General features: G+C 49.1%; 4 protein-coding genes across 5 annotated transcripts in view; 1 reads left to right on the forward strand and 3 right to left on the reverse strand.

The window, feature by feature from the left end:
• Positions 1-433: 433 nt before the first annotated feature.
• On the reverse strand, positions 434-3220 carry Lrrc73 (leucine rich repeat containing 73). The gene is made up of 6 exons (XM_038344127.1): positions 2949-3220; positions 2226-2386; positions 1765-1887; positions 1355-1455; positions 676-898; positions 434-547 (listed from the first exon to the last, which is right to left on the reverse strand). The coding sequence occupies exons 1-6, from the start codon at positions 3218-3220 to the stop codon at positions 477-479; spliced, it is 951 nt and encodes a 316-aa protein (XP_038200055.1). The 3' UTR covers positions 434-476.
• A 2307-nt stretch (positions 3221-5527) lies between these two features.
• Positions 5528-9617, reverse strand: Yipf3 (Yip1 domain family member 3). Its single transcript, XM_038341350.2, has 9 exons — positions 9374-9617; positions 8590-8787; positions 8351-8457; positions 7088-7133; positions 6901-6993; positions 6627-6758; positions 6340-6453; positions 6097-6220; positions 5528-6002 (listed from the first exon to the last, which is right to left on the reverse strand). Exons 1-9 carry the CDS (start codon positions 9452-9454, stop codon positions 5854-5856), a joined length of 1044 nt encoding a protein of 347 aa, XP_038197278.1. The 5' UTR covers positions 9455-9617; the 3' UTR covers positions 5528-5853.
• A 72-nt stretch (positions 9618-9689) lies between these two features.
• Positions 9690-14098, forward strand: Polr1c (RNA polymerase I and III subunit C). Its single transcript, XM_038341351.1, has 9 exons — positions 9690-9822; positions 9931-10002; positions 11923-12030; positions 12296-12428; positions 12917-13036; positions 13115-13267; positions 13354-13503; positions 13614-13730; positions 13826-14098. Exons 1-9 carry the CDS (start codon positions 9754-9756, stop codon positions 13942-13944), a joined length of 1041 nt encoding a protein of 346 aa, XP_038197279.1. The 5' UTR covers positions 9690-9753; the 3' UTR covers positions 13945-14098.
• Positions 14099-14469: 371 nt separating this feature from the next.
• The window catches only part of Xpo5 (exportin 5), a 39795-nt gene continuing 28527 nt past the window's right edge, over positions 14470-25737 (reverse strand). For both annotated transcript variants that reach the window (XM_038341349.1, XM_038341348.2), the window contains exons 21-32: positions 23843-23943; positions 23100-23196; positions 22426-22562; positions 20866-20963; positions 19345-19391; positions 18818-18915; positions 18218-18280; positions 17567-17649; positions 17136-17243; positions 16321-16458; positions 15976-16140; positions 14470-15753 (exon numbers count right to left, since the gene is read on the reverse strand). In XM_038341349.1, coding sequence (XP_038197277.1) covers positions 15616-15753; positions 15976-16140; positions 16321-16458; positions 17136-17243; positions 17567-17649; positions 18218-18280; positions 18818-18915; positions 19345-19391; positions 20866-20963; positions 22426-22562; positions 23100-23196; positions 23843-23943 — 1273 coding nt within the window. In that variant the 3' untranslated portion in view covers positions 14470-15615. The remainder of the gene's footprint in view (positions 15754-15975; positions 16141-16320; positions 16459-17135; positions 17244-17566; positions 17650-18217; positions 18281-18817; positions 18916-19344; positions 19392-20865; positions 20964-22425; positions 22563-23099; positions 23197-23842; positions 23944-25737) is intronic.

The raw sequence follows: 25737 nt of genomic DNA on the forward strand, positions 1-25737 counted from the left end.
GGTGTCAGATAACAGCAGGGCTAATATTAAGCTTCCCTGTAGAAGGAGGACAAAGTTCAGCCCAGCTTCTCGCTCCAGTTATCTTCAGGCGTCTGAACTCCCAGGACCCCTAGGTCCCAGACCTAGGCTGACCTCTTAGATTCCGAGCTGTAGGGTGATACCCCCCTAACACTGCCAGTCCCTCCCACTGGTCGTCCCCCAGTGACTACAGCTACAAGCCAGGTTGTGCAGTTTATAAAATCTGTTCCGAGCCAGCGGGTTGCAGCCAGAGCTGCCAACAAGTTCAAAGTCAGTACCCTGGGTTCAGGTCCCGTCCCCACCCCATCCCCAAGGCTGTTGCCCCAGTGACAGCTTCCAGAGCCTCCCACCACTGCCAGGAGCTGCCAGAGCCCCAGCCAGGACCTTGCCCTGCCATGTGGAGGAAGGTAGTCGGGACACATACAAATGTAATGATGCGCAGAAGCTCACGTGGAGAGTCACATCTCGGTCTCAGCCAACAGACTGTCCCCTAGTCCTGATGTCATTAGCACCATCTGAGAGCTGGGATCTGTGAAGGGGCAAAGGATATTCCTTAGTGAATGTCACAAACAGGAAAGCCATGGCCTGGTTTCCCAGCACCACCCCCTTGTTCCAAATCTTCCAGACCTAGCTCTCATTCATTCTCCAGGTTCTTACCGCTGGGACACATCCAGGAGCTGCCACTCCGCTGGTGGGGAGCAGGCTCCCGGCCTCTCCCCCACTCCTGGGTGTCTACAGCCCCTCCTGCTACCTCTTCCTCTTCCTCCCCTTCAGAGAGGAGGTCACAGATCTGCTGCTGCAGCTCTGGGCTAATGCTGTTCTCAGCCAACACCAGGCTCCGCAAAGCAGTTGGGTAATTTTCTACCATGTCCAGTAGGGTCTGGGGAACGGAGAAAAGAGCATAGAAAAGGATGAACAGGAGAGGTGTGGCTCTGGTTAAGAGCGATGGCTGCTCTTCCTAGCACCCACACAGCTGTTCATCACCATCTAACTCCAGATGCAAGCAACCTGACACTACCTTCTGACCTCTGTGGGCACCACAGACATATAGGTAAAACATTCATTCACAGAAAATAAATTATGAAATTAAAATGATGAAGCTGGGTGGCAATGGTGCACACTCGGGAGGCAGAGGCATGTGGATCTCAGTGAGTTCGAGACCAGCCTGGTCTACAAAGCAAGTTCCAGGACAGCCAGGATGGTTACACATAGAAACCCTGTCTTGAAAAAAACAAAACAAAACAATGAACACAATTTAGGCAGCCCTTGGGTCTGTCCCCAGTACTGATTATTTCACTCTTTCACCTAGCTTGTCTCCAAAACATTGCCCTCTCACCTGAGCTGACTGGTTGGTGAGCCCTGTGCCCTCCAAGTCTAGGACTTCTAGGGTACGGCTTGAGGCCACAGCTACAGCCAGCATCCCTGCCACATGGTCACCTAGGAAGACAGCACAAATTCTCAGCTCCCTGAGATAACAGAGGTTTGCTATTCCTTAGTCCTGGTCAGTACCACCGTGCCTGGCCGGGAGATGCAGGTGAGTGGCCAGGAAGGCAGTGAGATGAGTCAGATCCATGGGTTCTGATGGAGGCTCTAACATACCTGTTGGTCATCTGGCTCCTTTACAAGACCCCTGGGGGTTCTCAATTCATCTTCCCTTCATTGAGTGGGGGTTACTATGTGTGGCAACTGGTGGTCTCTGGATGGGGAAGGAGCAGTGAAAATCGAAGGGAATGATCTTAAGCTCACCCAGGGGGTTGTAGTCCAGGTTGAGGACGCGGACTTGGGAGCTGTGGGCCACAGCAATGGCGAGGCGGCTCCAGCCCTTAGGGGTGATGCCAGGGTTGGCACTCAGTGTTAGCTCCTTCAAACCTAGGCAGCAGCATCAGTGAGAATCCAGGATGGGTGGAGTCAGGCCCTTCTCCAGTCCCTTCTATACCATGTGTCTATGAGATTAGCCTAATGGCTGGGAGACACCTTGCCCCCAATCATAGTAGTCTGGAGCAATTAGGGACCTACTCACGCCTCCCCTGCTTGGATCACCATTGTTTCCACTTGGCTCAGTCCCTGAACTTCTCCCTTCCTAAGAAGGGTAAGAAGGCATTCTTACTGCACCCTCCCATCTCTCAGCACTGGGCCACACCCCCTTCTCCGCATTCAGCCTTCCTCAGTCGCACGCTAGCCCATGCACTCAGAAGGGCCCTGCTCACCAGACTTGGCCCCGTCTGGAGGGAGGAGGCCGCAGATGAGGTTGATGGCTTCATCACCCAGCATGCAGTCCCCCAGGTCAAGAGCCACCAGGGCAGGGTGGAGAGCCAGGGCAGGGTTCAGCAAGGCCAGTCCCGCATCCGTCAGTGGGCTCCCGTGCAGGCTGAAGGTTGAGATGAGATTAAATTTGAATCACGAGCCTTATCTGAGAAAGCTGCCCTTCCCCGAGACAAGAATGGGAGGAAAAACGGAAATTCTAGATTTTAAGGCGTACGACGGAAAGGGAATCTGGTTTCTTTTTGTTGTAGGAACTGGTAATGAGAACACTGCACAGGGAACGGTGTGGGTAGTGGACTGGGAGCCGGCATACATGCTTACGGTGTCTCTGAGATCTTTCAGTGGGAAGGGCTGGGGTGTAGTCTCCATGGGAGGTGACCCTGCCTCAGAAATGAGGGGCTTCACAATGAAGTAACTGGGGAGGAACGACATTCCCTACCAGGAAGAGCTAGGCATTCCAGCTCTCCTGCGGGGCCGAATGTGGAGCAAAGTCTAGAAACGATCCATGTTTCTGGGAGGGTGTGGTAGACCCAGAAGAAAGATGAGGTGTGCATTAGAGGTTGCGAAGGCGAGACTGTGGAAAAACAGGTACTGGAAGGTAATGTGGAGATACAGGAGGTGGTAGGGGGTGCAGTAGCCGGGACCCCCTTGCGAGGGGACACACTCACAAGAGGGACTGGATGGAGCGGTTGGTCCGTAGCGCTTCCGCCAGCTGCTTGATGCGGCTGGGGCTGGACACGACGCCCAGGTTAAGGTTGAGCTGCGCCAGGGATGTGGCTCCAGCTAGGGCCCGGCAGATGCGTCCGAAGTCGCGGTCGCACAGGCGACAACCTCGCAGGGAGAGCAGGCGCACCGCGTTGTCGCGCAGGCCGCGGCAGATGTCCCGCACCTCAGCGCCTGACAGCGGCTCCCCCGAAATCTGGATGGAGCTGGGCAGCATGGTCCCCACGACTGGGCCTCGGGGGGCTGTCACCGGTGTCCCGGCCTGGACAGAAGTTGGCCCGACTGCGGTCTGGGGCCGGGCAGGGACTGAGGTCTCGATCTCGGTTGTGGTCGCAGCCGGAGCAGAGGCGGCAGAGGCTGCGGCGGAGCCGAGGCAACCGTGGCTGTGGAGGCGACGAAGCGAGCCTGGGCCGCGGCGGGAGCGAAAGCAGGCGCGGGCCCGGGATGCGGAGACGCGGAGGAGCGGCGCGGGGGCGGGGGCGGCCCGGGGACAGAGCCGCAGCCGCCCCCGGTGGTCCTTTCCCTCGCGGCTTTGGAGGCCGCGCCCGCTCTGCGGGCCCCGGGCCCGGCAGCACGGCTCTGAGGGACAGCCGGGGCGGGATGCAGCTCAGCTTAGGCTGCTGCACCGGAGCAGGCGGCGAGTTCCTATAGCAACGGTTGCGTCACTGGCTCTTGCCCCGCCCCTCCCGGTATGAACCACGCGGCCGGCGCACGGCGCACGATGCTTGTCTTAGGGCGAAGAACTAGGATCCGAGGGCCGGACAGCGTGAAAAGAAGGAAGAGGGATTCAGGATGGAGGCAAGTCATGTTGAGACAGCTTTTGGTGCCATTTCGACTTCTTTTACTTATTCTCCAGTGCTTTTCCATTCTTAAAGTCTAAATCCAGAGTTTCTGCGCCGTCTCCAAGACCCTGGACAATCAGTCCCTAGGCCCTTTAATCCGTGCCCCGCCCCGTCCCCATAACCCAGTGACGCGAGGCGTAGCATGCGTGGGGATTCCGGCCCACGGGGACTTCCCGATCAATGTGGCTGCGCAGGAGTGAATCCCTAGGGTAGGGTAGGTGAACCAGCCTTGAAGACGTTTTAATATCCAGGAGAATGGGACTGCCAAAATCAAAGGGTGTCACATCAAACCAGAGCTGTGGGGATCGGTGTGGGGTGGGGCTGGGCTGGGGATGTGTCAAGTGACTGGAGCAAAGTGAAATCGAATTTTATCCCTATGATTGCAGTGGGGGCTTCATTTGTGCAACAGGGCAGTGTAATAGGAAGAAGTGTCATTTTTTTCCTTTTAAAAAAGTGAGCTAAAAATTGGACTGTGGTGGCATACACCTATAATCCCAGCACTTGGGAGACAGAGGCAGGCAGATCTTAGTGAGGTCAAAACCAGCCTGGGTCTACAGAGTGAGTTCCAGAATAGACAGCTAAGCTACATAAACAGACTTAGTCTGGAACTCTCCCTAGCCCCCCCCCCCAAAAAAAAACCAAACCAAACCAAAAACAACCCAATAAAGCCAAAAGCCCTCCTCCGTTAACTATTTGAATTTATGTAAATATTTTTAATTTTTTTGTGTTTTTGTGCACACTACAGGTGTATAGATGCTTGCAGAAGCCAGAAGGGAGCTAGAGTTACAGGAAAATCTGAGCCAGCCACCTTGGAAGCTGAAACTGAGCTACTGAATTCAGGTCCTCTGCAAAAGCAGTGCACTCGTTCCTGAGCCATCTTTCAAGCCCCAGGTTTTATTTGTAATTGTGTACTCATGTGTCTGTGCAGTGAGTGCAGGTGACCTTGGAGATCCTGGGGCTCCTGGGGCTGGAGGGGAGTGACAAGCAGTTGTGAGCCACCTCCCCATGGGTGCTGGGAATGGAACTCAAGTCCTCCCAAAGAGCAGCATCTGCTTTTAACCAGCACTCTGATCTACTTTTTGTTGAAACAGGGTCTGGCCCTAACTGGCCTGGAACTCACTTTGTAGACAAGGCTGGCCTTGTCATCACAGAGAACCACCAGCCTCTGCCTCCTGAGTGCTGGGATTAAAAGGAATATACCATCACACTCAGCCTGAACTTACTTCTTCAATGGAGGCTAAAGGGTGGTATTGCTCAAAAATAACACTTGGAGGGAAGACAGAAATCTAAGCCTCAGTAGGACCATCTTTGGCTTCAAATATCAGCTGCATGTGAACATTATCTGACAGTGGCCCAGGTGCAGAGGTCCTTGCAATGATGTCAGTGGGAATTTGTTCATTTGTCATTGCTGCAGTGGCTTCTCCAAAGTACAGCCAGCCTAGACTTAAGCCTGGTGTACATATATGTAAGGATTGTGGCTCTCATGCTTGGTCCTGCCTGCTGTTCTGTGGGTCAAGTATCTCTAGCCCTCAGGGGAAGTTTCTATAATCAGCTGCTGCCTGTCCTTCCTTCACCCTGCCTGAGTGAGGGTTCAGAAGGCATATGCCATCTGCACTGCTGACAGAACGGCCATGTGTATCTGAGGTAGGGTGACAGGAGAATGGCTGGAACAGGAGCTGTAGTTCCAGACTTCAATCAATATTTTAATTACCAAGTCTATATTTAGCAAGACAAGAGGGGAGGGGAGAGAAAAGAGGGGTAGGTGGTGAGGGCCTCAGAAGAGCTGACCCATATTCTGCACTTGGCTGCAGAGGCTTGCAGTCCTGGCCAGGAGTTTCTGGCCTTGTGCCTTTCAGAAGCCAAGCCCCATGCCAAGGAGGTGTTTAGGAGCGACAACTCAGTGACTGCTGCAGAACTCATCAAAGAGATACACGTCCTCAGTACTGTCCTTCACTCTTCCTCTGCTCCAGAGCTGGGGGTCAGGGCTGGCCAAGGCTTTCAGGTAGGGTCAGTGTGACTGCACGGTCACTGCTATTGCCTTGGCGGTGGCATTAACCACAGTGACAGGAAGCCTGACAGCAGGGAGCACCGCAGGGATGTCTCTAGGGACCCTCTGCATGGGCGGGATATTGGGGCCCTCCAGGGTGTCCAGAATCCCTAAAGGAGGAAGGATGCAGGATGAGTGAGAACTTGCTAGGCAGCCCCCGGTCTGCTCACCCAGCCCACCCCATACAGAGCCTCCCGCACTTACCCTCTACCACCTTGTGGTAGGCAAAATGCAGATAGAGCAGAAAGAGCATGTGCAGAGCTGCCAGTGTGCCACAGAGGAGCAGCCGCTGGGTGGGGCCTACTGTCCGTGACACCAACACTGCCACCTAGGGCCACAGGTACACAGTTCAGAAGGCCTGTTTTCAAAAGGATGGATGGAGAAGATAGCCAGGGCAGAACTTGTAGAGTCCTTTGTGGGGTGGACAGCAGAACCTGCTCAGCTTACCATGCGCAGGGTGGAGAGCCCACCCACCAGCAGCCAGAAGAGGTAGAAGAGGGAATGGAGGTGAATGTTATAGGTGATGAACAGGACAATACAGTGCCCGAACAGGCCATAGCCCTGAGGGGAAGAGAGATGAGAACACCATCACTTGGGCTGGAGTGGCCTTTGGCTTCATGGAGGGCTCTTTGGCCTGCTCCTCCCACCCCAGGTCCACAGATTCCCGGAGAGCAGTAGACCAGGACTTACTGATCTCAGGCTCTCCCTGCCCACTCCCAGGATCTGCTCCTTACCAGCAGTGCAAGCATCTGGAGCATGGTGATCTGGGCATTGCACAGGTAGGCAAGGAAATAAATGAAGGACGAGACACCCAGCCAGTATCCGAAGCAGGTGCCAATGGCTGTGCCCATCAGGGTGCCCTCCCGCTGTGGGATGAAGGCTTTGCTTAGGGCTGAGACACCTCTGCTGTTGCCTCACCCAGGGCTTCACTCAGGTATCACACCATCATATCCTCAGGCAGTCTTCAACCTACATCAGCCCCACCACCAAGGTCTGTGTCCTGCTTACGATAATGGTATCAGAAGTCTTCATCCCATGGAGGAGGATGGCGACCAGTGTGAAGACCAGCATGAGGGGTCCGTAGAGCTCACCGGCGACTTTCTGTCAGTACACAACACATTCAGACTGGAGGCTGGGCCTGCTGGCCCACACTCTACCCGATGCCTCCCAGGTACACATGCCATTCCCTAGTCACCTGGGGGAAGCTGACCATCTTGATAGGGATCATGGACTCCAGGAGCCTAGGAGAGGGGAGAGGAGAGCAGATGCAGCAATATGCTGAGGTTCTGTTTTTTTTTTTTGTTTGTTTGTTTTTTGTTTTTCGAGACAGGGTTTCTCTGCAGCTTTTTTAGAGCCTGTCCTGGAACTAGCTCTTGTAGACCAGGCTGGCCTCGAACTCACAGAGATCCGCCTATGCTGAGGTTCTGGAGGGCAGGTCTGCAACTTACTCACGTCTCTATCACCAGGGGACAGGGCGGGGCCAGAGGACATACTGAATGAGGGGGAGGGGGAAAGACGGAATGAAAGGAATCACTTTGCACGAGGTCAACTCTCTGAGGTGAGTAGAGTAGCAGCTACCTGGAAAACTTGGAGAGACCCGAGGATTTGACCATTTCCTACATGGCCTATAGAAGACAGGTAAACGTAAGTGGAAGGCAGCCAAAGTGTGGAAGCCCTGAGAGCAGTGCAGCTACTTACTCTTCTTCCAGGCAGTGGGCATTTTCTTGAAAAATGTACTTGAAGTGGTATGGACACGCACACAGAATAAAAAAAGAGGTCATTTCTCTCTTTGTCTACGACTACTATACCTTCGCTTATTCTTGTGTTTTAGCAAAGTTTCTTGGAGTATTCTTTTTAGTTAAGACATTGCTTCTTCTGGGACGCTTCCCTATCAGGGCTCAGGTGCCCTCCTATGCGTCCCACAGCTGTACTAGAGCACTGTTGTGACTGCACTCAACGGCAAGGCTCCCACCTATCCTCACCAATGAATCCGGTATCACAGAATAAAACCTCAGTGCACAGGGCCCTGGGCTCTGTATCAGCACTGGTTCAAGGTTGAGAAAGAATCCAGTTCTTGAGAAGTCAGCTAATGACTATGCTCACGGCAGCAGAGCTTGCTTGTGAGGTGTAGCTGGTCTCTGGGGAGACCGGCCCAGGAATAAGAATGTATTGCTGTCTGAAGAGCTGCCTGGTGGAAGAGAGCAGAGTTATCTAGGAGTCTTGGAAGAACGAGAACAGAGCGAGCGCTGTTGGAGCGAGGTGTGGAGGGACGGTGGCTAACACATAGGACAGAGGGCATAGCCGATGGAATTTCACCACGCTGTAGTCCGCAGCAGGTTTGGGGAGTAGGGTGACAGGGTTACAGTAAGGGAGCCTGCCAGAGCTTGGGCTCAGTATCTGACTGTAGTCTGGGTGAGAACTGGATGGGAGGGCAGACTGGTCTGAGAAGGCTCCTCACCTGCTTCGGACCTGGGCAGGCTCCACATCAAAGTATGGTCTCAGGATGTCGATGTTGGCATACAGACTGAAGGCCTTGGAAGCTTGTCTCTTCCCTGCCTGCCACATCTGAAGAGAGATGGTTTATTACACTCTTGGCTCCAGGCTGTTATCCCATCTCTGCCAGATTTCTGTGTAATTCTAACTGAAAAACCTACATCAACTTGGGGCATACATGGGTCCACTTTCCCATCTGCTTACCTGGTCAGCCACCTGCCGGCTCAACTGTCCCTTAAAGCCTTTCATGCCAAGGAACTCTCCATCCTCCTCTTCCGCAGCAGCTGCATCAGCGTCCACTTCTTCCTCACGCAGGCGCTGATGTAACTCACCCATATCCTCGAAGCTGGAGCCTGAGGTGTCATCCATGTTCTCCATATCAATCACAGCCGAGCCCCCACCCTGTGAAGACAATGGCTCCTAGAGTGAGGGGCCATCTGTTCCCTGCTCATCTCATGGGCTGAGGCTTTGCTCTTCCACTGATGAGGATACTGGAATTGCTACCCACTGGGCCACACTCCTTGTTGGCACACTTGGTCGCCACATTTTCTTAGTCCAGAAAATCTACTACTCGTCTCCTTCTTTCTCTCTCGAAGCTCCAGAGAGCTGCACAAGAGCCCATCTGCCTTTCCCAACCCTCAAACAAGCCTATGCACACAGCCTATCTTTAAGGCGTGCCAGTGACTCCTATCCTCTTAGTCCTACACCGTGCCTCACCCAGACAGACCTCCCACCTCGTCCGCACAGCTCCGGGCAGGCAGAGACCCGAGGCCGGCTGGAGCCTCAGCCTGGCCCTTTCACGTCAGCACAAGCTCTACAGACATGCGAGTGGCCGACTCAGGGAGGTCAGAAGGTGTTGCAATGGAGCCGACTTCCACGCCGCGCGCGAGAACAGCAGCCACACTCGGGACGGCCGTCAGCCGGGGTGGGGGGTGGGGGGGTGGGGGGGTGGGGGGGGAGGGCTGCTGGCAGCCGGAACTCTCAATACCTGGATGTTTTCTTCAAAGCCTCCCCATTCCGGGCCAGCTCCAGTTCGGACGCCGCTGGCCGGCGTCGCCGTAGTCGCCATGTCCCTCGAGGCTTTCCGTCGCTGAAGCTCGTGCTCGTGGGAACAGTGTGAGACCTGAGCCCAAGTGAAAGAAACGTCCAGGGAAAAGAGGGGCGAGGTAGTACCAGCAGGAATGCAAAAAGGAGAAACCCGGATGTTTGGCCCCAATTGACGTCCGGAAGTGAAGGACGTGGACAGAGGCGGGGCATGATATCGCGACATTTGAGAGCTCAGGAGGCGGAGCGTTGCCGCGGAGACAGCGACGGGCGGTTGTACGCGTGCGCGGGTTTGGAGTCTTCTCTGGCTGTGCATGGTGGAAAATGGCGGCGGCTCATGCTGTGGAGGAGATGCGGACTCGCGTGGTGCTGGGAGAGTTTGGGGTTCGCAATGTAAGCTCTGGTCTGAACTGAGGAGAAAGAGGCGAGACAGGGAGGAGGACGCCCTGTTTGGGGCCCGGCTTCGCTGCCGTGTCGTGAACGGATCTCTGTTTGCTCTAGGTCCACACCACTGACTTCCCCGGTAACTATTCGGGTTATGATGATGCTTGGGACCAGGACCGCTTCGAGAAGGTGGGTGGAGCTGGAAGTGTCCAGACGGCTTGAGGGGCCAGACCTCACAAGTTTTGGGGTTGGGAGTCGCTGCTTTCATAAAACGTGAATTGAACCATATGCTAGGAGCTCCATGGACGTCAGGCACAGCTCCTGTTCCTGGAACAAGTTGTTCGCTCTCGGTGGGTAATGGACCATGTAAAGAAATGATAATAAATTATCGGTGACGATGGCTGGGGCGGAGGAATCACATAGATACACCTAATCCAGCCCATTGGAGGGACGTAAAGGAAGTGACATCTGTATTAAGCTTTTTAACTTTGAATAAAGGTTGAGCAATGGCCAGGCGGTGGTGGCGCACGCCTTTAATCCCTGCACTCGGGAGGCAGAGGCAGGCGGATCTCTGTGAGTTGGAGGCCAGCCTGGTCTACAGAGTGAGTTCCAGGACAGGCTCCAAAGATACAAAGAAACCCTGTCTCGAAAAACCGAAAGAAAAAAAGTGAGCAACGAAGGCCTAATTGGAGTGTTAGTATGCACGATTTTGTAAGGTTTGCTCTGAGCCTGTTCCAGCAGTTCATTACTGTCAGATGTTAGCACATCGGCATGAGTGGTAGACAAGACTGGGGTGTATCTTAAGCTCTGCAAGCTAAAAGAGAGAGTTTCTCGACGTATCCTTGGCTGGCCTGAAATTTGCGTCTGTTTTCCAAGTGCTGACATTAAAGGCGTGCAATACGGCTTAATGAGAGTTTTTCAGTAGACCGATCAAATTTTGTGACCTTGCTAGCTGGGAGGAAATGAATTATGACAGATCTGCTAAATTTGTGTGTGGGAGCTGAGGTTGAGGGCATGGATATGCCACTGATAGTGGAAGTGAGAACTAACAAGTCTGTACCATTGCTTTGGTGAGGGCTGTGTGAGTGAAAATGGACCTTGTGATTTGGAACGTAAGAAAATATTTTGGGTTTGTTTGCCTGCATGTGTGTTTATTTATGATTCATGTGTGTGGCTGGTGACCCGGGAGGTTGGAGGAGGGAGTTAAGTTCCTGGAACTGGAGTTATGGATGGTGGTGAGCCACCATGTCGGTGCTGGAAACAAAACTCAGTTCTTTAAGAGCAGTGCTCTTTAAGTGCTCTTAGCTACTGAGCCATCTCTCCAGCCCCACTGGAGAACTATATCTCAAGAGTGATGTGTACAGATCAAGAGGATGATGTTTGAAGTGACGTTAAAAGTGAGACCAAGTTTCGGGAGTTGCCGAGCAGTTGCTTAAGCCAGAAATGTGGTTGAAGTCACCCAGGAGGTTAGAATCTAGGGGAAAGTAATATTTACAGGGTGAGTGGAAGGGAGACTTTAGGAAGACTATCAGATAAGAGAACCAAACTGGTGTTCAGAAACCAATGGACTAAAGTTAAAAAAAAAGGGTATTAAAAAATAAACAGAAATGCAGTAATAACTGGTCTAAGTAGTGTGGGAAGTTCTGCTCTTTAGTGCGCGCTTCTGTGGGTTGTGTGGAGCCATATTGCTTGGTGTCTTCAACTGAAGACAAAACTGAGAAGCCAGACATGGTGGTGCACACCTTTAATCCGAGCACACAGAAGAGCCAGCATGATGGTGCACACCTTTAGTCCTAGCACATAGAAGACAGTGGCAAGTATTTCTGTGAATTTGAGGACAGCCAGGGCTATGTAAGGCAACCCTGTGTTTAAAAAAACAAAAAACAAACAAACAAAAAACAGAAAAAGACAAACCAGGCAGGCTTCTTAGGAAACTCCAGAACTCTCCTACTCAGGGCTTGAGACAAAGGTCTAGTTAGTCATCACCTGGGCAGAGGAAGCCTTCAGGTGAGAGAGGGTGCAAATCCATTGAGGGTGGGAATAATCACAGAGGAAGATGAATTACACGAGAGAACAGGTATCCCATCAGGTTTTTCTCCATCCCTCTAGAATTTCCGTGTGGACGTAGTACATATGGATGAAAATACATTGGAATTTGACATGGTGGGAATTGATGCTGCCATTGCTAATGCTTTCCGGAGAATTCTGTTAGCTGAGGTAGGAGAAACATGGTAAGAGGGCTGGAGTGGGGAGAACTGTCGTCACCTCATTTGTAGAAATGTTCCCCAAAGCCATCCCTTCCAGGTAGGTGGGGTGTAGCACACCTATAAGATGAGCAATTCTGAGGCCAACCTGGACTAGTGAAACCCTGTCTCAAAAATCTGAAGAACAAAATGAAGGACCATCTCTTGATTTCCTGTGGAGGCAGATAGTTGGACATCACTTTGGTTTTGCAGCTGCATGATTCTGCTTCCTTGGACAGGTGCCAACAATGGCTGTGGAAAAGGTTCTGGTGTATAATAACACATCCATTGTCCAGGATGAGATCCTTGCTCACCGCCTGGGGCTCATCCCCATTCTTGCTGATCCTCGTCTTTTTGAATATCGGAACCAAGGTGAGGAAACAAGATGAGATTCCCAGTTAAGTGGAGGAACTGTCCTTCCTTAAGTAGCTTGTGGGTTCAGATTCCAGGTTTATTACTGTACCGCAGTCGAGGTAGTCCGCATTGAGAACACTTGCCCTTGCTCTAACTATGTCAATATATACGTATACATACATAAAACATACACACACAAGCTTTCAGCATAGTGCCAGCACTCAGAGATGTACTTTATTTAAAAAACTTTGTGTGCGAGTGCACACGGGTGTGAAGGTCAGAGGACAACTTTGCAGTAGGTTTTAACTTGAGTTTCAGGGATTGAATTAAAGTCTCTCCCAAGTTGGCTTGACACCTTTACTCTGTGAGAAGTTACTAGTTAGAGCTAGGACCAGACATGGTGTTGTACATCTTTATGCCCAGCACTGAGCTCAAGGCCAGCCTGCTCTGCATAATGATTTCCAGGACAACCAGAGCTAGTGAAACTCTGCTCCTTACTTATACAGGCGAGGAAGAAGGAACAGAGATAGACACACTGCAGTTTCGACTGCAGGTCAGGTGTACCAGGAATCCCAGTGCTGCTAAGGATTCCTCTGACCCCAATGAACTCTACGTGAACCACAAAGGTGAGCAATGGTAAGGAAGAGGGGGGCTGGTGGGTGCTGATTTTAGGATCTGGGATTTTCTGACTTATTTCCCTCCAGTATATACCAGGCATATGACATGGGTCCCCTTGGGAAACCAGGCTGATGTCTTCCCGGAGGGCACAATTCGCCCAGTGCATGACGACATCCTCATTGCTCAGCTTCGGCCTGGTCAGGAGATTGACCTAGTCATGCACTGCGTCAAGGGCATTGGTGAGAACCCTGTCAGTTTGTCACTGGGTGGGGCAAGTCTGATTGCAGTAGCCCCTGGCATAGGGGAGTAACAGAGTTTCTTGCAGGCAAAGATCATGCCAAGTTCTCACCAGTGGCAACAGCCAGCTATAGGCTCCTGCCAGACATTACTCTGCTTGAACCTGTGGAAGGGGAGGCGGCTGAGGAACTGAGCCGGTGCTTTTCACCAGGCGTGATTGAGGTGCAGGAGGTGCAAGGTATGATGTGTGGTGTGCTGTTGGGATCAAGACCTATGTGTATTTTCTTCGAAGGTGGCAGAAAATAAAAGCTCTTAGACTTGACTGAGGTGTAACATTGTTTTCCTTAGGTAAAAAGTTGGCCAGAGTTGCCAATGCTCGGTTGGATACCTTCAGCAGAGAAATCTTCCGGAATGAGAAGCTGAAGAAGGCTGTGCGGCTTGCCCGTGTTCGGGACCATTATATCTGTAAGTGGGGGTGGTATTGGTGCTCTTTGGATAGGATTTAGAACTTGTAGTAAAAGCTAATCCTGCCAGGGCTGAAGTGTCTCTTTGGTCCTTAGTTTCAGTCGAGTCAACTGGAGTTTTGCCACCAGATGTGTTGGTGAGTGAAGCCATCAAAATACTGATGGGGAAGTGCCAGCGGTTCTTGGACGAGCTGGATGCGGTTCAGATGGACTGATGCTTCATAGCATTTCTGGGATGGCCGTGCCAAGTGTGACTAGATGTCCAATTCCAGTCTTATTTCCAGTCAATACATTTTATTAAATGTGCCACAGACTAAAGCTTATGCCTTTGTAAGGCCTTTGATGTAAATAAATATCCTAGCAAAAATGTTTTTGGACTTTTTTGTCTGAAAATACGGGGCCTTGCCATAGTTAAGGTTGGCATAACTAAGGGCCAAGCAAAGGTTTCCAGGTCCTTGTCCTAAAGATGTTTGAGAAAGGCCAAATTACCATCGCTATGTAGATGTGGGGGGAGAAGCTGCAGCTAGTGCTTGTTGTCACCTGTCTCCTGGGCTGCCTTTAGCTGCAGCCATATTGCCACTGACAGCTCCATAGAAGAGAGCCATTTCCCTAAGAAGGCCAGCTGCCAGGTTTTGGTGGTCAGGGATAGAAATCTGCCTAATAGCTTGGCTAGCCCATCAACAGGTTAAGTCCCCCTAACCAGATTCTCACTGGTTTGAAAAAGGAAAATAGGGTCCTTCTGTATGAAACGGAGATTTTTACTGACATGCATGTACTTTAGAGTTAGCATTTCTACAAAAGGTTCTATAAACAATAGAAAATTTCTAACATGAAGTCATAGGATGTTAAAAATATTACAACATAATAAATACAACTACATCCTCCACAGCCCTAACCAGACAGGAGAAGGCAGCTATCAAGTTTGGAGGGAAACACTGAAATCACCTTGACAACCTGTAGACCCCAAGCACCAGGCAAAGAAGGATAGCCACAGCAGGGACAGTGACCTGGCACTAGTTCCCATTGCCCAGCCTTCACTCCACGGCCTAGCTGTGTGCCTGTCAGTGCACACACACAGACCTGCCTTTCCTAACCGGCAGGGCCAGATCTCACACCCATCTTGCTGCATGTCTCTTCCAGAGACAAAGCGACCCTTGAGACAAGTCATCAGAAACTTTCAAAGGCACCTGGCTAGCTTGCAAGGTCTGGATGCCAGTGGTGTCATGTGATGCTCAGTAGGCCCCGAGGCTAGGGAAACCCCTGAGGGCCATTCATAGAAGGGCGAATGTGCATTTTAAGGAACACAGTGTTCCTTAAACTCTGTCCTGATCTTGTCCCCGGATACTGTGCTCAGTACATAGCAAAAGCCTGTCCCATGGATCCCACCAAGTGACCAGATTCTTGCTTAAGAAAAGGATAAAAGAACTGGCTAAGGACGGTTCAGCACGTAGCACCTAGGCCAAACACGCCCTAGGAGTAGTGAAGGACCCCTGCCCGCCCAGCAGCAAGGGGCTCAATTGGGTCCCTTGTAGTCCAAGCCAATCTGGCTGAGCCCTTGCAAGTTTGGCCAGTGGTGTTGGACACGGCACCCTCTCCTGTCTGTGCTGGTGCTGCTGCTGGGGGAAGGCCACTGTATTCTGCTTTTCTTGGAAAAGCCAAAATTGCAAGTTGAATGCCAATCCCCTAGGACATCTCTATGGAATGGTGTAAGCCCTAACTCGCTTTTCTCAGTACTTCAGTGGAGGGCGTGGGCCCCACACAGGGCCCACTCTTGTCCAGGCTGACACGGTGGAAAGTGAGGCGGCAGTACAAGACGGGCCTAGAGAGTAGCTACAAAGGGAGAAGAGATGACAACAAGGCCGAAGAAGGATGCCCAAAAGCATGATTCAGGGTTCAAAGAGGGTGGCCAGTCCGCCCCCCTCATTGTCCAACACTTCTGTCTCCAGCATTGGTTTTGGTTTTTTGAAAAGCATGGGAAGGTTCTTAATGTGAACTTCTTTCCGAAACTGTTCTCCCAACGGTTTCTGTAGAGAACAAAAGAGAAACAGCTTACAGTGGGTCTGGGGTGTGGGTCAGAGGACCCCCCCCTCCAGTCTTACACACACACACACACACACACACACACACACACACACAGAGGCAGAACAGTAAGTGACTAGTTGGTTTCGAATTCACTCACAACAGTATAAGACAGCACACAACTGTGTGGGGCTGGGAGGGAGCCATAACTGGGATGTATGACTTACTCCAATGCAGCCAGCAATGAGGCGTTTGAAGTGGTCCTTCCGGCGTTTATCAGCTGTTTTTTGAAGGGAGGGGTTTAAAAGCTTGCAGTCAAATTGGTCCAGGGACTCCTTGTGTATTTCAGGGATCTGCTCCATCACTGCTCTTATCTCCAGATACCTGGGGCGCTGGGTGAGAGGGGGATAAACTCAATGGATGTAGGTTTGGCCTGCCAGCTTCCCCACTGCACACCACACCCACCTCTCGGGCAGCACAAGCAGTATGGCAGATGCTCGAGATCCTGGGAGGTAGGGTAAGTGAAGCGGCTAGACTGCCAGCCATCCTACCCTGATGCTCTCTCCACTTACCAGTGTCTCGTATATCTGGAAGGCCAAGTGGACCAGGGAAGCCATGCACCCATCGTGCTGCCCATGCATCTGTAACCCTTTCAGCACACTGGTGAAAAGCCATGTGACAGCATCTGCGAGCAGGGTCCCAGACATCACCTGGGAAGACAGCTGTGCTCAGGAGCCACGGGAGCCTCTCAAGGGCCCACCTCCCAGTTCTTCCAACTGACTTACTCTACAAGCCTGACTTAAATTTTCTGAGGCAAGAAAGGGGTGGTAATGAAAGAGCCTCTATCTTGTTCTGAATACTCAATCTCTTGATATTTTGAAGGCAGTGGAGCTTTTAGAAGTTGGGGCCTGACTGGCAGAAGTAGGTCACAAGGCTATGATTGCCCCTGGTCAAAACCTGTGCTCTCGGCTTCCTGTCTAAGATGTGGGTAGCTATCACTGCGGCTCTTGCCACAGTGAACTTAGCCACGCTTTACCCACCATAGATTGAAATCTCCCTGAAATGGAGTAAAAATAAATCCTCCTTCCAGTTAGTCTATATTAGGTGAACTTGGTCACAGTAATACAAAAGTAACTGGTAGGATCTAGGTCTATAGCCTCAGTTACTCTGAAGGATGAGACAGGCCAGCAAGATGTCAGAGCCTCCCTGGGGTTCAAGGCTAGCTTGGGAAATTTAGTCAGACCATTGTCTCAAAAGAAAAAGGAAAAAGAGACTTAGGGATGTAGTTCCAGTGATAAAGTGCTTGCCTAGCATGCTTGTAGCCCTAGGTACGTCTCCCACCATCCCCCAAAAACAAACCCATCCCTGAAACAATGAACAAGCATACCTGTTTGAGGAGAGGCCAGCAGAGCTGTGTGGTTGCCCTCTGGCAAGACAGAGTATCCTTCCAGGTCAGAGAACTAAACGCTGTAATTAACAGTGCTGTGCAAATATCCTGAACAGGAAGGAAGAAAGATAAAAATGGGAAATAAATATTTTTCATCTGATTGCATTATACATCAAGTCGGGCCTATAGTACCAGCAGCCAACCTGGGCTGTGAGTTTCAGGCTAGCCAGGGTTATGCAGTGAGACCTTGTCTCTTTAAAAAAAAAAACACGGGGGGTGGGAGTGGGGAGAACAGGCAAAAGTTCAGTCCTACAGAGGCTAAACACCAGGTTTCTGTAGCAGTGCGCCTGCATTTTACCGAGAACATCTGCCCAGAGCAAGAAAGTGGGATCTGGACCAGGGGAAAAGGTGCTATCTGCCCCTCTACCTACCTCGTGCTTCATCAGGCATTTGCCCAGGTCTGTGAGCTCTGCCGCGGATGAAGGGGTTACTTCAGTGGCCATCATCTCTTCATCTGTAAGTAACACAGACTATTACTAAGCTTCATTTTTTCACAGCAGAAGAATATCCAATGGGAATGTCCTCAGCTGACTGGTCCTGAGCAGTGCTACACAGCCCTCACTGCCCCTGGAAGGCTGCTGAAGCGCAGATGTGACACACTCACATATGGATGGTACCTAGAGCACTGCAGGAGATACTAGGATATTTCATATGTGAGGCCATGCTAAGAGGCATGGGTTCTGTTACAGGAGTATAAAAGGAACAGCACAGTCCCTTCCCTGGCAGCCTACATAGTGAGGGAGACAATAATAATAATAATAATAATAATAATAATAATAATGAATAAATGAATTTAATAAAGGAATGCAGGTAGCTGAAATAAACAGGAAGAGATTACACAGTGCTTGGGCATGTGAGGTTCGGCAGATTAGAAATGAAGGCCTCTTGGAGGAGACATTTGAGCAGAGACTGAATGAGCAAGAGCTTAGAGTCGTGTCTATCCTGGATAGAGGAAACAGCACAAGATTACAGCTAGATATATCCCGGCTCTTTCTCCCAGAGTGGAGCCACAGATGACTCACCATCTCCATCCACAGCGGGAGCAGCGCTGGGCTCAGCAGTCTTCTTTGACACACAGCAGGCCGCTGGAAGAGAGCACAGTTACTAGACCAGAAGGCAGCATCCACCCACGGCGGATGACAGTCACCTCGCCAACTGATCTCAGGCCACTTCTACAAGGAATAAATCAGCTTCACCATTAGAAGGAAGTATTCTGAGAGGACCCCAACCAGACTGTTGGGGTCCTTTTCCAGTCAGCTAGGGGGGCATTACAGACTCCTCTGAGAATAAATGGCCAGGGAAGGTGACTAACACATCCTTAATGACTTTGGGAATAAATGACCGAAATTGAATTCTTCAACGTTTCTGAAAATAGAAAATTGATGTTCATGTCTAAGAACTGAACTTTTACCTATCTTGATCAAGCTAGAAAGTTACTGCAAACATTAATTCAAGTTCCTGTTTTGGATCCTTGTCTTCTTATATGGTACAATTTAGTTTACAACTCATAAAGTGATTGACTTAAGAACTATTAACTTCTGCTTGTCAGTGTGAACCTCTACCACAGCCTAGCCCATGTGGGGCGGCTGAGTGAATGCCCCTGATCCCCACACGCCACTTACTGATTAGGTCCATGACTTCTCGGGTTAACATCCTCACCAGTTGTTCCTCCAGCATTTCTTGAGACTCAGGGTTGTCCTCTGCAATCTCATCCTCTCCACTGCCGAGAACCAAAAGGCAAGTTCCATGGGAGAGCAAAGGAAGCAAGATCAAGGAAAGTAGTGACCCTCACCAGCACCCCTGTCCCAGGTCATTCCTCTTCTGGCTCTACCCAGGTCTGTATTCTAAAGGGACATCAGAGATGGACAGCAGTCCACTGAGGGACATTATCATCTTGTAACTCTGCTTGGTTGGATGGAGGGCTCAGGATCAAAATCCAGAGTAGGTAAGGGGAAGGAAAGCTTAATCTCTACATCAGGTCACTCACTGGTAACAGCCTGTCCAGACACAAACCATCCCATGCAAGCTTGGAATGACTATACCACTGCTATTTTAGTCCTAGGCTAGTCAAAACCCAGCCCACCCCTTCTTCCTCTACCCACCCAAAGCTGGCTGCTGGCTCACCCGCCAAGGAGTGGGCATTCCTTACCACAGCACACTCCTCTGGTTGATGACGTGCCATTTCTGGGAAAGTCTCTGGAAAAACAGGAGGAAGTGCTAAGATGGAGAGAGGCTAGCACATAGTCTACTTCTAATTTTTTTTTGTTTTTAAGAGGCTCTTATTCTGTAGCCTAGGCTGGCCTAGAACTCACTATAAATCCCAGGCTGGCCGGGCGGTGGTGGTGCACGCCTTTAATCCCAGCACTCGGGAGGCAGAGGCAGGCGGATCTCTGAGAGTTCGAGGCCAGCCTGGTCTACAAGAGCTAGTTCCAGGACAGGCTCAAAAAAAAGCTGCAGAGAAACCCTGTCTCGAAAAACCAAAAATCAATCAATCAATCAATCCCAGGCTGGTCTTAAACTTGTGGTCTTAAACTTCCTCCTATCTCAGCTTTCTTAGTGCTAGGATTACAGGTATAAGGATCTACATATAGCTGTTAAGGTTTACTTTAGGCAGAACTAATTGTCAAGAAAGAAACTCCTTATATCAACTTAGAGACACTTTCTGAACTATAAACTTTATTGTACCAAGGCCCAAATATTAAAAAGGAATCTAAAATAAATAGGAACTTGAATTAACTTAGCAATAACATCTAGTATGATCAAAATAGGAAAGAGTTTAATTCTTGATCATGAATATCAATTTCTGTGTTCAGAAATGCTGAAGAATTCAATATTGGTCATTTACTGTCAATACAAGGTAGTCAGGGATATGTCAGACACCTCCCTGGTCATTTATTCTCCCCCTAGACCTAGCGGACCACCAAATACAATGGAACAAAGATTTAGTTTCTATAACCTTATTCCACTAATGACATGAACACATGCCCAGTATCTCTTAGATTAATAATACTTTGAGAAGTTTTGGGTCTCTCTGGGCACAAGTGTTCTCTGTTGAGCTGGACTACTGCCTCATTCCAGAGCCAAGGACAGACCCAGGGGAAACAGTTCCTTGATCACTTCTACTTGCAGCAAGATGGGAGCAGAATTTACACTTGAAGGCACCCCACAGCAACGACCCTTAGTTCTTTGGGGCTGTTTAACTCACAGCAGCAGTAACCTCCTGGAATAATGTTGTATAGCCAGAAGGGCAGGGCTGGGACAACACTTTCAGGGTCTTCTTAGGCAAAGATTCAAGAGCAGGCATCCATCTCTGTGTATTTTGGTATATGTGGCTGTTTGGTGTAGAGTGTCTGCACATATGTGTAGAGGCTGGAGATCGATGTCAGATGTCTTCTGTCTATCACTGCCCGCCTTAGTTTCTGAGTGTGATCTCCCTGAACCTGGACTTATAAACATAGTCTTCTCCCTGGCAGAAGAGCTCCAGGGTGCCACCCATCTCTCTACGTCCCCAGTGCTGAGGTTACAGATGTGTGGCCCCGCATCAGGCTTTCATGTGTGTTCTGGCCATCTAAACTTATATCCTTATAGCTGTGGGCACCATGGAGACCATCTCTCCAGTCTGGACCACATATTGAAGAGTATTTTTGTCCCGCTTCCCTGACCCACTTACCATGTGGAAGTAGGTGAAGAGAGGTCCAAGGATGGGAGCGATCAGGGTCTCATATTGTTCTGGGGGGCAGAAGAGCACGAGGGGCTTCACAAAGACACGTGCTGCCGTGGGTTAAGAAGTTTTAGCACATAAGTAGACACTTCACTTTCCAGCCAATAGGCTATGCTCCTGGGCAGTCTACTATAGGGCTATCAAGACAGAAACAACATCCTATGATGGTGCCCTCATCCACAAGGACCTTTCCTGACAGGTGGTCACAGGAGGTTAAGATGATTCTTCTTACCTAACGTTGCTGTTTTTTCAGACTCAAGTATATCAACACCCTTTTTTGTCCTAGAATCATAAGCTCTACATATACTCAATTCTTTTGTATTCTTAACTTAGCTGCCTTTTTTATTTATCTAAACATTACGGCCCTGGGTTGCTAAAGAGTAGAATTAAAGACACCCTCATGTAAAAGTTCTGAAAGATGATGAGATCTTGAGTGTTCCTTTCAAAAGAAAGCACGTAGCTGGGTGTACAGACATTTGTCTGTAGTTCCAGCTAAAGGAGGCTAAGGCGTAAGGGTCACTTGTGCCCAGGAGTCTCAGGTCAGCCTGGAGGACAGTGAGATTATCGCTTAAAATAAAAATCAAAAGCCAAGTGTGATAGTGCCCAGCACTCAGGTGGCAGAACCTGGCCAAGGCTACAGAGACCCTGTCTCAAAACCCCAAAGGAAATAAGTACAAAACAAAATAAATACAAAAGCCAGCTGGTGGGGCATGCCCAGAACCCCAGCATTCAGGAGGTTAAGGCAGGAGGTTAAGGCATGTTTAGGGCTAGCCTAGACTTCACATATTAAAAAAAAAAAAAAAACCAAATCAACCAAGAAAGGAAGCACTAGCCGGGCGGTGGTGGCGCACGCCTTTAATCCCAGCACTCGGGAGGCAGAGGCAGGCGGATCTCTGTGAGTTCGAGGCCAGCCTGGTCTACAAGAGCTAGGTCCAGGACAGGCTCTAAAAAAGCTGCAGAGAAACCCTGTCTCGAAAAACCAAAAAAAAAAAAAGAAGAAGCACTAATCAAAATGTAGAAAAAGAAATAAATTAGAAAATACACACACACTTTGATTTTTTTTTTTAGATTTTTTTGGGTTTTTTTGTGTACTTTGATTTTTTTTTTTGAGACAGGGTTTCTCTGTGTACCATTGAAGCCTGTCCTAGCACTCACTCTCTAGGCCAGGATGGCCTCGAACTCCGAGATCCTCCTGCCTCTGCCTCCTAAGTGTTGGTATTAAAGGTGTGCGCCACCACCGCTTGGCTAAACTTTTATATTTCTAAGAAGTAGGTAGATAATAATCTATAGCTAGAGAAAAGCTCATGGGGTTTTTGTAAGACACCCTGTCTTCACCCTGACCTGCCTGCCTGTCCCCTGCTATTTATCTATCTGAGCCCTTCTCTGTAAAGAGGTCAGGATGTACGTAAGTGCACAGTCCCACCTGTTCCTTGCATTAAGTTTTCTTTCCCTTTGTCCCATCTCTAATTTTCTGACCTCCTGGGTTTCTTAGGGTCATTTCAAGGATATGAAGCATAGATTTGAGCCGGAAGTCAGGAATATTGTTCAAGTTGACGAAGGCTGAACCAAGGAGCTGTGTAGCAAGGTCCTCTACAGTGTAGAAATCTTGCTGCATGGAAGGGCCTGCCTTCCCTAGGATATGGTAACTGTAAGGCAAAAATCACTGGTGATAGCTAATATTCAACACTGACAGCTGTGCTGATTTATCAAGAAGTCTTTAATATTTGGTTAACTGAGGCTACAGCTCTGAATGCGATCTGGATGGAGCCAAGTATCACTAAACCCCACAACAGGGACCCAAAGACAAAGTCCTGGCTAGATGCTTCTCACTGTTTTATGAGAAATATGGATATTCCTATGGCTGTGAATACTGCTATGACTGTTTCTTACAGACTACAAGCATTAAGGAGCCAGAGCAGATGGAATCCCACTTCTCTAAGTCTTGAGCCTCATCATTATGCACTAGAAACACACAGTGGGCATAAATCCGAAGTCATGGCTAGGACTGTGAGGTGCATGCAACAATTAATACCTAATGCAGGAAGGCAGGTTGCTCCCGTGGACTTAACGGTGCTACCAACTTGCCTTACCTCACCTCTACACTACAATTCTGATCCAAAGTCTCTGTGTTGCCATTCCTACCAAGGAAGCACGGAATAGCAGAGATAGGTCCAGGTCCTTACCAGTTTTCATAGAGGATGCCAAAGAAACGCTGCATTCTTTCCAAAGTACTTTTGTAGACAGGGTGTTCGTTGACTTCCAAGAGAGGCTGAGGCAATCCTACCAAAAAAGAAAAAAAAAAGGTCTGGAACATGCCATTCTCAAAGTGCCAACAACCACACGTCTATGTCTGTAAACATGTGTACTGTATTCCAAAGCAGCTGACCATACAGTCTAGGAGGAATACTAAGAGTTCTCGGCGAGAAGGTGTTAGTCCTTTCCCTCCGTGCCAACCTTTCCTAAATGGGGACAAGACCGAGGGCCAGGCACATGCTAGTTAAGCTATATTCCCAACCAAGTATCTCCTCTTGCACCAGATATAGTTAGTTTCTACTGGTTCATCAATAACCAATTTCCCAAAGGTACAAGATGGAAGAGAGGTAAAAACACACGAGACAAAACGTCCATTAATATAGATTAATTTAAGTTGTAAGAGATACTGGGACAAGCCTAAGCTATAGGCTGAGCTTTCATAATTAATAAGTTGTCTCCATGTTGTTTTTTGTGAGATGGCAGGCCAAAGAAAAATCCCTTGACAGGGATAATTGGGGGAAAAGTAGCTCAGAAGACTCTCGTAGTCAAGATGAAGAAGACTGATGGCACAGGCTCTTTCAGGACCTTCAGGAGCTCCACAAATACATTTCTGCACAGGTGGTTGGACAGAGGAGGTTAGGATGAACACAGCAAGGAGGCAAAACCTTCTTACCTAATATTGCTGTTTTTTCAGATTCAAGTATATCCAGAACTTTGGTGAAAGGCTCTGCCATTTTGGCTAGCATTTCTGGTGTGTATAAAGTATTGTGGGTTCTGAAAAAAAGTAAGGATGTTATGGAAACATATAGTTAGTCTTTCCAATAGATTCCCCCATCAACATTACTCATAGTAGGAGAAAGAAAACAAACCTTTAAGTATTCCCTAGAGAAATGTGCATTCTTGAAGCCGTTAACAACACAGTGTACAATCCCCAGGGCCTAAAAACACACAGCAAATGCTGAGATAGCAGAGTGGCTTAAACCAAATCCTATCAGACTTGAGATGGTGCTGGACACTACCAGTTTTCAGCGGTACTGGATGAAAGAAATGCCAGTGATACTGCATGTGCAAAGAACAGGACACAGAGTAATCGGGCCCAGCTTTTCATTTCCTGTCTCTATGTATGGAGCACGGACATGGCAAAAGTCACTAGAGCTTCTAGAGGAACAAAATCCAAACATGCTCCCCATCAAAATGACTGTTACTAAGGGACAAGAACAATGGACAGGACACACCTCCTGTACACTAATTACATCACTGAACAGTCAGTCACTAATCAGTTTCCCACTATTGCCTTTTTGGAGTGATAAGGAAATGCTCAACATCCTTAGTCATCAGAGAAATGCAAATCAAAACAATTCTGAGATTCCATCTTATACCTTTAAGAATGGCCAAGATCAAACACACTGATGACAACTTATGCTGGAGAGGTTGTGGGGTAAAGGGAACACTTCTGCATTGCTGGTGGGAATGCAAGCTGGTTACAACCCCTTTGGGTGTCAGTGTGGTGATTTCTCAGAAAATTAAGAAACAACCTTCCTCAAGACCCAGTAATACCACTTTTGGGTATATATCCAAAGGATGCTCAATCGTGCCACAAGGACATATGCTCAACTATGTTCATAGCAGCTTTGTTTGTCATAGCCAGAACACTGAAATACCCTAAATGCCCCTTGACCGAAGAATGGATAAGGAAAATGTGGTACATTTACACAATGGAGTACTATACAGCAGAAAATAATGACAGATTCAATTTTGCAGGAAAATAGATGGAGCTAGAAAACATTATTTTGAGTGAGGTAACCCAGACACAGAAAGACAATTATCACATATACTCACTCATAAGTAGTTTTTAAATATAAAGCAAAGAAAGCCAGCCTACAAACCACAATCCCAGAGAACTTAGACAACAAGGATACTAAGAGAGACTTACATAGATCTAATTTACATGGGAAATAGAAAGTAGAAAAAGACAAGATCTCCTGAATAAATTGGGAACATAGGGACCTTAGGGGAGGGTTAAAGGAGGGGGGATAGGCAGGGAGGGGAGCAGAGAAAAATGTAGAGCTCAATAAATATCAATAAAAAATGAATAAAAAAGAAAAACTCCCCATTATCTTGTTAAAATTCGAAAACTGGAGGGGTCCCCAATTCTGCTGGTCTCGCAGTGAAGCACAGCTCAAAGGGGAAAGACAGCTTGCGTTCCTGTGGCTAGTTGAGCCAGTGGATGTTTGGCCTACAAGTATTCAGTCATTGGTGAGAAATTCACATTAGTGGATTAACATTACAGAAATAAGCTATTTCTGTAATGAAATATAAACTATTCTATTCCCAACAAGCCATTCCCTTACTGGTAAAATTTTAAATAACCTTAAAAGTAGGCATTCACAATGAAGAGGCAGAAAAAAGGGGTTAGGAGGTACCTCAGCGGTATCCTGCTGCCTTGAACACAAGGCTCAGTTCAGTCCCAGCAGTACCATCAAAATGACAGCAAGCCAACAAACAAAACAAAACCCCAAACACTATTTTTAAAAATGAGAAAATAAGCTGAGTGGTTGTGGCACATAT

The sequence above is a fragment of the Arvicola amphibius genome, chromosome 9 (assembly GCF_903992535.2).
Source record: "Arvicola amphibius chromosome 9, mArvAmp1.2, whole genome shotgun sequence".
Taxonomy (NCBI): Eukaryota; Metazoa; Chordata; class Mammalia; order Rodentia; family Cricetidae; genus Arvicola; species Arvicola amphibius.